Here is a 14,166-nt window from a genome sequence, read left to right on the forward strand (position 1 = left end):
TATTTTTTTGAAAGCTAAAGTAAGTGCATTTTAAACACAATTCCACCAAACCAGCTGTCTTAATATATGTCTGCTTTTGAACCACCATGTTAGCTTTCTCAACTACCAATATAGTAAAAAGAGAAACCAAATCAAAACTCAGAAGACAAACTGGCAATGTCATGCTTAGATCTTCCCCAATCATGAACCCAAGAAAGGCTGTGCTAACCCCCTCGAAAATATGTCGACCACCTTACTATAAGAGGAATGCTCAATGTAAAAAAATCCTCAAAAGGATATTCTAATCCCAACACTTTTTCAGGGACACCAAGTCTCTAATCTTCTTGCAAGCATGCCCTCAGTTTCACAAGAAGCTTAAATTTCAGAAAGAGATTCCCTTCATTTAGGGACAAACAAAAAAGATAACCGTGGCTTTCACAGTGCATGAAAATTATTGTGGAGAGGCTGGGGGAGCATTGCTTCTAGAAAAAAAATTGTGTGCAAAATATTTACAGCATCGATGATTCAGACCACACAATAATCCATGATCAAGATTAAAAATTGTGATATAATTACAGAATTAATGTTCCTTGTATAGGTAACCCTTATCATAATATATATATACAGTATCAACCCAAGGAAAGCATTAATTAAAAAATTCATTAAACAACGGTTATTAAAACTAAAAGATTACAAACTAGCCATTAGGCTAATAAGCATATATTGGAATTGGCCATTACAAGCACATTTAACCTCCTTAAAATTCATCAAGTCTACAGATTAAAATTTAATTAGTTAAATTAACTCATAAGTTATACATTTCCAAAGGACCAAAAAAATCCCTTAGCTTGATAAGTACCGGAATCCAAGCTTCACAAAGATTTGATTAAGATCATAGAAATTCTTTTCAATTTCAACCACCTCCCGTGAATTCCTTTTGTCGAAGTGGTGGTCCCTAACAATCACCTCTACACTCGCATGACACGCTTACTATTTCAATCACTTTACTATCTAGGATCTAGCTTCCATGTGTAGACACCTAAAAATGTCTCATTACTAACAACACTAATTATTCGTCTTAATTAATTAAATTTCTTTGATTATTTAATTAATCTAATTGTATTCTTCTAAACTAGTTTAATCATCATATTTCATCACTTCGAATTATTCAATTTCCCTCGAATCATTTAATCATTTAACCTCCCTTTCCTAAAATTAATTAATAATTTTATTATTTAATTAATTGTGATTTTAAAACTTTAATTAAATTATCTTTATTATTTAATTAAATTAAATTTCTACTATTCCATAATCAAATAATTCCTTTAAATTATTTAATTATCTAATTTATTCTTTTCTAACTAATTCAAATTTTTCCCAAATTCTAGTTTCAATTAATTTCAAATAAATGTGCATTTCATTTCATGTTTTCAAAAATCCAAATACAAATCAAATACAACTCAAATTCATATTCAATGCTGATTTCCTACAGCAGATGCCTAAATTCCTAATTGGCACTGACTCTGAGTTCAACTGTCATTCACCTTTTTCTGACTAAACAATCAAATCAATCAACTGGTCAGTTAACTCTTCAATCACATTTTCTAACTCCAAATCAGCTTTTTGGAACAGATCAATCAAATTAGTTAACTCATCAATCAAATCAGTTGACTAATCAATCAAGCTAGTCAACTCCCAATCAATTCATTCATATAGCCAGTTCAATTCGTAATCATCTCCAATCAATTGTCTCAATTAATCTTAATCGTTGATCAGTTCAGTTCTTGAATCAATCTCAACCGTCCAAATTCTCTCTCTGAAATCTATACATTCAGTACCAATCTCCCATTTTCAACAACCACTATCTTCGAATTTCTTATATCGTTACTGTGCAGGTTTTCAAGTGCAACTCTGAGAACCATCCAACCACAAGATGCAGGAGAACAAAGGAAGTGAAATATTGATTCAGCAAGGGAAATCTGATTGATTGATTTTTATGCTTTGTTGATTTCGATATACTTTCATTGTCATTACGGATTTATTAGTTAGATTTTAGTTTTTAGTGGTTAACTTGTTAAATCTGATTAATTGTGCTAATTTCCCCCTATAAAACAAATGGTGAACCTGACGTGAACAATCTTCTAATTTCTGCATTACGTGTGTGTTTACAGGTTACAGGTACTGAATTCCGCATTCGTGTCCAGATTTTTGCATTTGTGTCCATATTTCTACATCCGTGTCCAAATTTCCACATTCACCTTAACAATTTCACATCCGCCATTACAATTTTGCATTTGTAAAAAAAAAAATTATTTTTTTACAATTTCACATTTGATAGCTTAGTGCATTTCATATTTGATAGCTTAGTCTTCCACATTTGATAGCTTAGTCTCTCACATTTGATGTCTTGCTCTCTCGCATTTGTTGACTCTGGGCTTCATATTTGCTAGTGTCTGGTTTTGCATCTAACTAACTAAAAGGAAATAAAAACTTTATGTTTATGTTTTTTTTTCTCTGTCAATTTTTTTTATTTCTATTATTTTCTCTGCTACTAATCTTTCATCTGTAGTGTGTGACAAACGAAAGTTTAAGGAGGAAGAAATCTGATTGGTCAAAGATAATAAATAGAAACTACTAACAATTTGTGGTTGTCGAGGTGAAATGGGTGACTGTCTGTTTTTCTTGTAGTTTAAATAACACTTTGTTCGATGCATAAAATGAACCAATGTTTACTGTGTTTGAAGCTTTAAGCTCGTTTATGCTTAACCCCAGTAGTGGACCTACCTTATGAGAAGCCTTAGGCCGGGTGAGAGGGAACGACCCAAGCGGTACAAATCTAATCTGCTATACAAAAAAGGGTGAGACAAAAGTCATAGCTCGTCGGTACTAGCTCATATCGTTCTTGCTAATCCAAAAGGGGTTTCATACCTCGAGTACGGTTATCTTGGCAACCCTAAATTCAAATTTTAAAACCTTGTTCTTAGTGGCCAAAATCCTTACATCTGATGGTTCAGGGAGTGCGAATAGTACACGTAGATACTTCTCATGTACCCTTCAAGATGAGAAAGGAATTCCCCATTATAAGATCTTCAGATCTACAGGTTAAGAGAATCTAGTATGCCCAAGAAGTGAGTGTCGTGGTGGGGAAGTCAATGCTACCAGAATCTCTATTTGTCTATCCTGCTTGTGGTATTCTATCGTAGAGGCTCCATTGGATGGTTTCCTTTGTATCCAGAGTACGAAAGTAATTGTTCTCAATCTATTTGAAAATCTTTCGATGTGCTAGACCAGTAGAGTTAGTCCAATATCGAGCCAATTTAGGCCCTTTCACACAAAACTCTAATTTTTGGAGTTTTCCAAAAAGATCCGATGGCCATATTGTCTAATATGTTTTCTGAGTGTCTGAACTTCACCATTTTGACTTAAAAACATTAGAGACAAGTCACACATTTCCCAGAAATTAAACTAAAACTTAGAATTTCGCATTCGCCCGATATGCATTTCACATTCACCCTACCGCTATTTCGCATTTGCTCAAATCCTGTTTCACATTGATCAAAACCTATTCTGCATTTGTCAGACGAATTTTTCACATCTGTTTTGGTCCAAACCTGCATTTGATCAACAAACATGTACTCAGATAAATGATCTCATCCTTCACAAGTAGCATCCAAATGACTTCAAAACTTTTGCCATCAATAGAGTCCCTTTAGGTGTCACTAGTAAGTGTTTCATGGCCTATGCACAATACCAAAACAAGAGAAACCGAACATGTCAAGATGCCTCTGTCAAGCATGAGCAAAATCATCCAACTATGTCTAGCAATGGCTCATTCCAAAGTGACTATATAAATGCCATATCTATCTCATGTGACTATACAAATCCAAGCTAATCTATACAATCCCTTGCACAATTCAGAAATCCTAGATCCAATGCCACCATATGCTCCATTCCCAATTAAACCTACTTTGAAGAGTACCATTCAAAATCCATTCTTATCATGCCAAAGTGTTGAATCCTTCCAAGAATCCTCCATACATATCCAAACTCCTATCTCGTGTCAAGAGGATAATCCAAAGTCAAAAGAAATGAGTCCTAGCATAAATCAAGGTCAATATACCATGACTCTCCAATCCAACACAATTTTTGATCAAGATCCCACCTGTCAAGAATCCTATGAAGATCCCCTAATCCTTTTGCATTCCATTCACAATGATACCCTTCCATCTCAAGAGCTAAGTGTCTTTTCCCAGTCCCATTCAGCACCCACCTCCTAAGCAAGATCATGATATCCCTTCCATCCCCTCCAATGATCCAATTCAAAATCAGGAGCAAAATGCAAATATTAATGATCTTATTCCAAGTCAAGATCAAAGTTTCCCTTCACTTCCATGTCATAATCCTCCATATCCACCTGAAAATCCCATCATCCCATCTTATCCCTCTCATGATCCTAATCTTCCTCTAGATCCCGTTGCATCTACCCAAGTTCATGAATCCCTTACTTATCAAATGGGTTCTTCCACTTTCATCCGATCTGGTCTACTTCATGATCCTATCGTTCCTTCCATACCATATGCTCCTCAAAATGGACCCACGTCTTTCTTTAAATGCAACAAGTACCCCATTGCTAAAATGATTTGTCAAAACATGCATTATCAAGGCAAAAGGTTAGGCCTACATGTACAAGGTATATCAGAACCCCTTCATATCAAACCAAATCTCAATTAGCATGGCCTTGGCTACATAGCTCACTCTCAAAACATTGGTGTCCCTACTAAATCCCACATTTCTCCATCTAAATCCAAGCATACACAGTCCCTATCCTCCAAATCCTTTTTGGGTCCTTTTATCCCAAAATCAAAGTCTTCCTCCCTTCCATCTATCTTAGGACCCTACATCCCTCCATTCACTATCCATAGAACCCCTAGCTCACAATCCAATTACCCTATCATAAATTAAGATCAGCAAAGGCACACATCTTTGAGCACTTTCCAACCATCTACCTACATCAACCCATCCAAAAGACCTTCATATCATTCCTATCTATCCCTGAATCCCATTCCCTTTGGAAGAGATTTGGATCCCAAAAATAAAATCAACAAGTCCAAAAATCCACATACATCCAAAGATCAACATGTCCAATCTAAAAGACATCAAATCAAAGAATAATCCGATCCAAAAGAAGAAAGCAATTTTCAAAAGGCCACAAAGACCCATTAAGCAAAAAGAAAAATCCAAAACGATGTGGCTTCCTAAATTACCCATAGAAGCAATGTGTTTCAAAGAACGAGAAAGAAAAGAAAAATCAAAATCAATGTGGATTCCCATAAAAGCACAATATCCAAAAGAAAAATCAAAATTGGCATCCAAACTTGCTATTCCAAAAGCTTCCTTCAATTGTCCATCTACACCTCTCCCACTTTCCAAATCTATTCTTCCATCACCTCCTTCATCCATTTTGGATCCTTATGTCCCGAAATCCACGTCCACTCCTTCCCTAAAATCTCAAAATCCAAGATCCACTTGTCCTCCATCACTCCACCACCTCTCAAGGTGTGTGCCAACGTTGATCTTGAAGACATTTCCATCTATCCTTGCTCAAATCTTCCAACATCCTATCTATTATCCAACACCTATTTTCCATCCCTCCCATTCAGTCCGTTGCATGAATCCTTCATCTGTGAAATTGCCCACACTCAATCTTATGTTTAGTCCATTTCTTAGATATATATTCATGAAAAATTTCAGAATCCGAGGTTGTTCCTCTTTAACACTATCTTTTGGTTGGGATGCGTACTTGATCCGAAAAGAGAATCACTTGTTGTATCTTGATACTGACATCTTTTAATTACTATATCTCACACACTTAATCAATAGCTCTAAGTCATTGTGATTTCTTAGGTGTAGACATGACAAGTGAAAAATCTAAAATCCTACTTCAGCGCCACAGCGATTCTTGAACCTGTGTGAGCTTCATTGCTTACAAGCCAACAAACAAAAGAATAAATGACGAGAAAAAGCAATATCAAAAGATCCAAACAAAATAATGAGCAAGAAAAGAAATATCGAGAAAAGAAAAGCAAAAATGCATGAAATAAAATATTAAAATGCTTCGCTTTGGGAACATGCGAGTAACTCCATCGGGGCTATGGATGCCAGGCTCTATCAAGGATGCTCTTGAAGTCAAGGTAACTCGCATAGCTAGTCATGTCGAATTCTAAGGATTACAATGATCATATGGGCCAGAATAAATGCATTTGCACACACATTGATGAGGCTAATGATAATCAAGATATGAATGTTGATACTAACCTTGAGATTCAGATGGAGTCTGTTGTGTCTCCACTTCAAGAAATGCATAATGATCCACTTGAGCCTATGAATCCCACAGATGTACCTGGTGACATTGTTGTTAGCAAAAAGAGGCCACTTTGGGGGCTCTATCAAGGATGCTCTTGAAGTCAAGGTAACTCGCATAGCTAGTCATGTCGAATTCTAAGGATTACAATGATCATATGGGCCAGAATAAATGCATTTGCACACACATGGGTAATCAAAGACTAAGTACCTTGATCCAGTTTGTGATTCTTCTTCCCTTTTCGAGTATGCTTCCTAGTCACTAGATATGTTCAGTTGAATTTTCCGAAGGTTTTAAGTGTGGGTTGGATCTCTATCTTTGAAATGTTCAAGAACAGTTATTCAGGTGGCACTAGATGTTGTGACGATCTCACATATTGCCCTTTTGCAAACGGAGACCTCTATACTTGGGGGCAAGTTTCATCCACTTTATCCTTCCTGCCACATCTCCCCTTATCCTTCATCTACTATCCATCACCCTATCTACATCCATCTTGTTTTTCCATCTTTGATCTTGACAAAGCTACAGATCTTCATAAGCATCAGGCATCCTATTTGCTTCACCTTATCCATACCCTCTAATGCATATCCCTTATCATATCCATTCCTTCCTTTCGTCATCCATTACTACCTATGATCTTGCTTCTCTTATCCATATCCTATCTCTATCCATATCCCCTTTTCCATCCTTGATCTTGATCAAAACTGAGGACAAAAAGAAAAATGAAAAAACATGGTTTCAAAAAAGCTCTTGATATGTCCCGTCATGTTCCATAATAAGCTACCTCCTTTCTCCTATTCATCTTCACCTCAACATTTCATTCATCCATTCGTAATATTACTTGCCTTGCTAGACACTAGGGGCAAACAAATACATCTTGCTTGTAATCCAAATAACTGAAAAAAAAATCAAAAAATCTTTCAAAATCCAAAACAAAACAAAAAAAAAAAAATATTTCAAAATCAAAAAAAAATTCAAAATTCCAAAAAATAATAAAACATCTTTCAAAATCAGAAAAAAACATCATAAAATTTCTACAAAAATCCATAAAAATCATAAAAAACCTTGGAAAAAATCCATAAAAATCATAAAAAAACCTTCAAAAAAAATCCAAAAACCGTGAAAATCAGAAAAAAAAACACAAAAACAATCCATCAATCACAATTCACAATAAATTATCCTTTGCAAACAACAAGCATTCCAATAGACACAAAACGCAAAACAAATCAAAACATTGAGCTTAACAAATCATGTATCAGCAGACACACTACCAAACTAGCCTACGACTTGATCAACTACCTATCAGTTTAAGCATCCTTATCAAACAAAGTGTCTTTATGGATACATCGTTCCTAAAACAAGCACCCTATCAAACATGATGTCCTAACTGATACATCTTTACTACAATGGGCATCCTATCAAATAATCATCCTATCCAGAAACACTTATCCTTGGCAAGAAGATCAATATGTTTGTTGACTCGTTTGGTCCAGTAAGCCTTATCTTTTATTGATTTATCTTTATCAATTGATGACAGGTCAAGTTCCTATGCTACTCAAGGATGTTCACAAGTGACTAGAGGAGCCGAGATGGTTCATGATCTTTTTTCTTTGCTTGTTGTCTATGGTGTGTTTACATGAAGTTCTCAGGCACAGGTATTTTGGGTGTTTGTGTTGGTACATTCATTCGGTAAGTATCCTATGCAAAAATGAAAGTCAAGGATAGTTATGCTTAACTATCACACATACCTCGACCCTTAATACAACCCTAGAATGGATAGATTCACTCGTCTGCTATGTGTTTGTTTTTACGATGGGATATCATTTGCACCTTTGTCTTTCATACCCTGATGTACACAATTCCATTGATACATAATAAGGCTCAATGATGAAAATGTAATTCATGATAGTTCCATTTCCGCATATCAACTATTCTATCGATCAATCTATTCTATTTCCTAACATTCTTCACTTCTTGCTAATTATTCTTCACTTTCATAATATTTTTATCATTCATAAAACTTCCATCTATCATTTGTCTTATAAGGGATGTATCCTTCCTAAAACTAGACGTTGTCATATATCATTTGTCTTATACAAGATGTGTCTTTCCTCAAACTAGACGATCATCTATCTTGTGTCTTATACAAGATGTGTCCTTGAAACTAGACTTGATCTTTACCCCATCAATCCAATCAATCCAATCAATCTACAAATCATTCCAGCCATCTCTTCTATCCAATCAAACCCATTCATGTCATCAAGTTTAATTGTTCTTATATCTTTCATCTAACATTCTTCTTCTTTTGAGAGATCATTCATGCCTTTAATGCACAAACAATATCTCGAAGGGGCACAATTATACACAACTATCAGGACATGTCGAGGCAAGATTTTTTTTCACTTTTTTCTTTGAAACAACATTGTTCCAACATTGTCTCAAAGAGGGGCAAAATGTAGACACCTAAAAATGTCGCATTACTAACAACACTAATTATTCGTTTTAATTAATTCTTTAATTATTTAATTAATCTAATTTTATTCTTTTAAACTAATTTAATCATCATATTTCATCACTTCTAATTATTCAATTTCCCTCAAATCATTTAATCATTTAACCTCCCTTTCCTAAAATTAATTAAATATTTTATTATTTAATTAATTGTGATTTTACAACTTTAATTAAATAATCTTAATTCAATTCAATTTCTAGTCTTCCATAATTAAATAATTCTTTTAAATTATTTAATTATCTAATTTATTCTTTTCTAACTAATTCAAATTTTCCCCAAATTCTTATTTCAATTAATTTCAAATAAATGTGCATTTCATTTCATGTTTTCGAAAATCCAAACTCAAATTCAAATTCCATGCTAATTTCCTACTGCACATGCCTAAATTCCTAACTGGCAATCACCTTTTTTCGACTAGGCAATCAAATCAGTAAACTGGTTAGTTAACTCAGTTAACTCTTCAATCACTTTTTCTAACTCCAAGTCAGCTTTTTTGAACAAATCAATCAAATCAATTGACTAATCAATCAATCCTGTCTAACTAATCAATCAAGCCAATCAACTCTCAATCAATTCAGTCATGTAGCCAGTTCAATTCGCAATCATCTCCAATCAATTATGTCTCAATTAATCTTAACCATTGATCAATTCAGTTCTTGAATCAATCTCGACCGTCCAAAAACTCTCCAAAATCTATAAATTTTGCACCAATCTCCCATTTTCAACAACCACGATCTTCGAGTTTCTTGTGTCATTACTGTGCAAGTTTTCAAGCGCAACTCTAAGTGCCATCCTACCATAAGATGTAGAAGAACAATAAAGCAAAATATTGATTCAGAAAGGGAGTTCTGACTGATTGATTTTTATGTTTTGTTGATTTCGATATACTTTCATTGTCATTACGGATTTATTAATTAGATTTGAGTTTTTTGTGGTTAACTCGTTAAATCTGATTAATTATGCTAACTTCCCCCATAAAACACCATGCATGTGTTGCTAAGTGGTATGAACCAGAACTTACAATAGCAATTTAGTCAAAAAACATATCCAAATACCATATTGTCCACATGGAACATTGTTAAAGTTTAACCCCAATCTGTGAGGTGAGCTGATTTTGTATCTCAAAAATATAAACAAATAGTAGACACAAATTTACAGATCAGTGTAAAAGATACTTACCGTAGGTACTGCTAGTGCTAAACCTGCATTGGTACCTCTCCACAGGCGAAAGAATCCCTCCTGAAAATGTCAATGCAAGCATATTTGAAATTCTCTCAGATAAGCATGCAACTCTTTAACCAACACAGCAATTAATGCATATGTATAAGTTCAATGACACCGAAAAAGTTTAAATTGGGTGCACCTGTCGAATAATCTTGTAGAAGACATCCAGAGCACCTTTATACTGAAAACAACTAGGTGGACATAATGGAGTTGATCCAAACCGAGGACAAACTGGAGGACACTTCATCTCAGCAAAAATCTGTGCAAAGAACTGCCTCAAGTTATGATAATCTATGGTAAATGAAGGACTACTGAAACAATTATATCATATCAAACAAGTAAGGCCACAGAATCTTTGAAATACTGTACTAAATATAGAGTAAGGCCAAGAGAACCCTCAAAAGGTTAATAAGAAACCCCGTTTAACTGCAATTTAACTTTTCATTCTCAAGCCACATAAGGCTTATTGAGCTTTGTTACCAGGTTTGGCACAAAGTTAATTAAAAGCTTGTAAAAAAACTTAAAAGTCAAACCAAGTTTATTACATTAGCACCAAACCAAATGGTCAAACATTGACCATATGATAATCATGTCAAAATTTAAGATTAATTTGAATAGTGTTTACCCTGATCATTGGCATCAAAAGACAATCAGAACTGGCTGGTGGAGCAGCTTAGTAAGGAATGATCATCAAATTATGTGGACATTCTACTTGCAATTTGATGTTTAAGTTATTTGTTATATAGAGCAGAAACAAAATGAACAACCTAAACATGCACCTACTGAATTTATTACTCGTGTAATTATCACAATTTGCAGTTTGACAGCTATCAGGCAATCTTATCATTACTCCTAGGGCCTGAAAAAAATATTGTTTAACATGGTTGTTAATTTGGAATTAATTGCCATATGGAATGGTCCTTGCTAAATCCACTTATAACATTGGTCAGTGTTCAATTTGACAACAACCTAAATACACCAGACATCTTTTTAATATGCTCATTTGATCTAAAGAAGAATGCCAACTATATAGATTTAAAAAAAAAACGAATCATTCATAAAGGCACTGTTAATTTTCTAATTGGTGTGGAACTGCTTGATATGTGCATTTCTAGTTTCATGAAAAGAATCATCTGTTGTTTTCTACTGAGATTTTGTATTGATTTCAAACGATGTGAATGAGAAGATACTTAACGTTAAAAGTTAGTGTTTACTGACTTCAACATAGAAGCATCTTTTCTTGTAGCAAAGGTCATAACTGCAGTTGAGAAGCTTATGTGTTTTCTAGACATTTGCAATAAGTGACAGTCAAGAAGATCCAAAGGAATAGGTATGGCAAGTTATAGAAAGAAACAAAGGAAAAAAAAATATGTCCACAATGACAAGAAGTACATTGATGGGACTCAAGAGTATAGATGTTTACAATAGAAAGTTCTAGGAAGAGAAACCTAGATAGGCCCCACAAAAAGGAAGAACAAAAGCAAAGAAACATGAAACAAGAAGGAACCAACCACAAAAGTAGTCAAGAAACTAGTACATATAGCCAAGCAAGGCAAACAAGAACCCCATAGATCAAATGCTAAGGAAAATTGTGTTGGCATTTTTGATGTTTATGTTGTGATTGTCATTGATGGACACACACTTGCATTGAGATCCCCTTTATATGTATGAGTTAGAGCACAACCAGTATTTGTTCCAACCGGTATGTTGTATTATAGTCTTTAGACTATTGGTGTTTTGCAGAATGTGTTTTCCGGTCTGAAGCGGCATGTTGACCCCAAGCGGTTCGTGGATCCCAAGCGGTACGAGGGATTAAAGCGGCATAACACATTTTTACCAGTCTTCATTTTGTCAAACCAGCAACCAGCATTTTGCTTGAACCGGTATTTTGTATGAACCGGTAATACTCTGTAATGAGTTACCAACCGGCATTTTGTGATGAGTTACCATCCACCGATTGTTTGACGGTGCCGACACTTTAACGGTGCTTTTTGTGTCGTGTTACCAAATATGTCCAGGTTCATTGAACCTAAGAAATTATAACGTAAACCTATTGGACCAACATGAAATCAGATTCCTTTATAAGGACATCATGTCTAGGGTTTTAGGTGGTTGATGTGGTTGTAGCGAAAGTTTATGTTGTTGCTAGGGTTTAAGGTGGTTGAGGAGTTGGAGAGAATATGAAAGTGTAGAAGACTGAAGTAATGTTGGAATGCATTAGGAATGAGCTATCAAGGATCTAATCAAGCAATTTGTGCTATTAGCTAGATCAATCACTTGTTGATTACTCACATCTTTAACAAGTCTGTAGCCCTTAACCGGGTAGGCCCAAAAGCCTTTTGTAAATCCTCTAACAAGGTGGTTCACATCTGTGGATCTAAAATCCTCTAGCAAGGTAGTCTTTAATCGGACTTATCTCCTAACAAAGATTGAGATTCCTAACAGGATCTGTTCTGGTAAAGAACATTGTAAGACCTTAACCGGTCTGGTTCCTATTCTGCAGATAGTTACTTGTGAGTTCCATCTCACCGTGGTTTTTCCCATTTGGGTTTCCACGTCAAAATCTCATGTGTTATGGTGTTTGTGTTTTTGTGGGTGAATGCATTATTTGCTATTTGGTTTGCATGTGTGCTAACCGGTTTGTCTGCTAAACTGTTTTACCGGTTTACTGTCAGTCTTGTAAAGTGTTTAAGTGTAAAGATTTTTGGCATACTAATTCAACCCCCCCCCCCCTCTTAGTATTCATCAATTGGTATCAAAGCCTACCTTTCTATAAGTTTAACCACTTGGAAAGAGATATGGAGGAATACTCTATAAGAGAACTTACTCACCGGCTCACTCAGTCTGAGCAAGCCTATGATGAACTTATGGCAAAATATAAGGTCTCTCAAGCAAAAAGGATAGAACATGCTGAAAAGCTGATGGAGCTATCTGAAAATAGTTCTTCAGATGAAGCAGACATGGAAGCCCTAATTGCAGAAGTAAATAAGTTGAATGAATCAAACTCCAACCTGAGAAAGGAGTTGGAAGGACTGACTATCCGGATGTGTCAAGAGCTTGAGAACCGAAGGAACGCTGAAGATCTAGTGAAGGACAGAGATCCTAAGATCTCCAAGCTGAAACAAAAGATCAGTGCCCTAACTGCTCAACTCCATGCAAGCAAAGTGGAAAAGGAAGACATGCAAGGAGAACTGAACATTGCCATCTCTGAGAATGAAAACCTGATGGAAACAAATGCTGCTATTTCCAAATAACTCTCTGAGTCAAAGGAAATACTTGCTAAGTCCAACAAGAGTACTATCAAGCTAGAGAAAAAGCTTGAATCTGCCAAACCGGCAAAGAATACCAATGGTCTTGGTTATTCTGGTCATGAGGAAGGTGAGACCTCTGGTACAAATGCTGGAACATCAAAGAAACAACTGGCATCAAAGGATAAAGGTAAGCAAAAGTTTAAACCTGTTTGCTTTAACTGTCTTAAAGAAGGACATACTGCAAATGTGTGTAGGAGTAAGGCTTACAACAATTTTCCTTATTTCCTAAATGATAAGCCTAGATCCTATAGATTCAATGGTAACTGTTATGCATGCAACAAATTTGGGCATAGAGCATCTGAATGCAGGTCTGTTATGAATAACACTGGAAGATATCCTCAGAGGACCCAAGGAGTTGGTCCTGAACCTTTTGTGAACCGGAATCACAACCGGTTTAATGCCTTCAATCATCAGCCAAGAAGCGGTGACTATCAAGCGCCAACCGGATGGAGAGCAAACTGTATGGTCTGTCATGGTCATGGTCACATTGCTGCAACATGTAGAAGGAAGAATGGAAACATGAACAATGGACCTTGGAGAGCACCTGGATTGGTCTGCTATCACTGCAACAAACCGGGTCACATTGCTAGATTTTGTAGATCAAGAAAGAACATATCTGATGATATACCGATCACTCCGGAGGGAAACATTGATGTTGATACTGTTCAAGCGGACATGAACAAAACCTGGAAGAAGAAACCAGCGGTGTTACAAGAGGAACTGGTTTCTGCACCTAGTCTGGAAATCACGGAATCGGCAAACTAAGCTTCAGAAAAGCT

General features: G+C 35.6%; 1 protein-coding gene across 2 annotated transcripts in view; it reads right to left on the reverse strand.

Moving 5' to 3' along the window:
• The window catches only part of LOC131060154 (mitochondrial carrier protein MTM1), a 69,052-nt gene that overhangs the window by 22,237 nt on the left and 32,649 nt on the right, over positions 1 to 14,166 (reverse strand). For both annotated transcript variants that reach the window (XM_057993272.2, XM_057993273.2), the window contains 2 exons: positions 10,216 to 10,335; positions 10,032 to 10,091 (listed from right to left, as the gene is read on the reverse strand). In XM_057993272.2, the coding sequence (XP_057849255.1) occupies positions 10,032 to 10,091; positions 10,216 to 10,335 (180 nt within the window). The remainder of the gene's footprint in view (positions 1 to 10,031; positions 10,092 to 10,215; positions 10,336 to 14,166) is intronic.

Source organism: Cryptomeria japonica, chromosome 7, assembly GCF_030272615.1.
Source record: "Cryptomeria japonica chromosome 7, Sugi_1.0, whole genome shotgun sequence".
Classification (NCBI taxonomy): domain Eukaryota; kingdom Viridiplantae; phylum Streptophyta; class Pinopsida; order Cupressales; family Cupressaceae; genus Cryptomeria; species Cryptomeria japonica.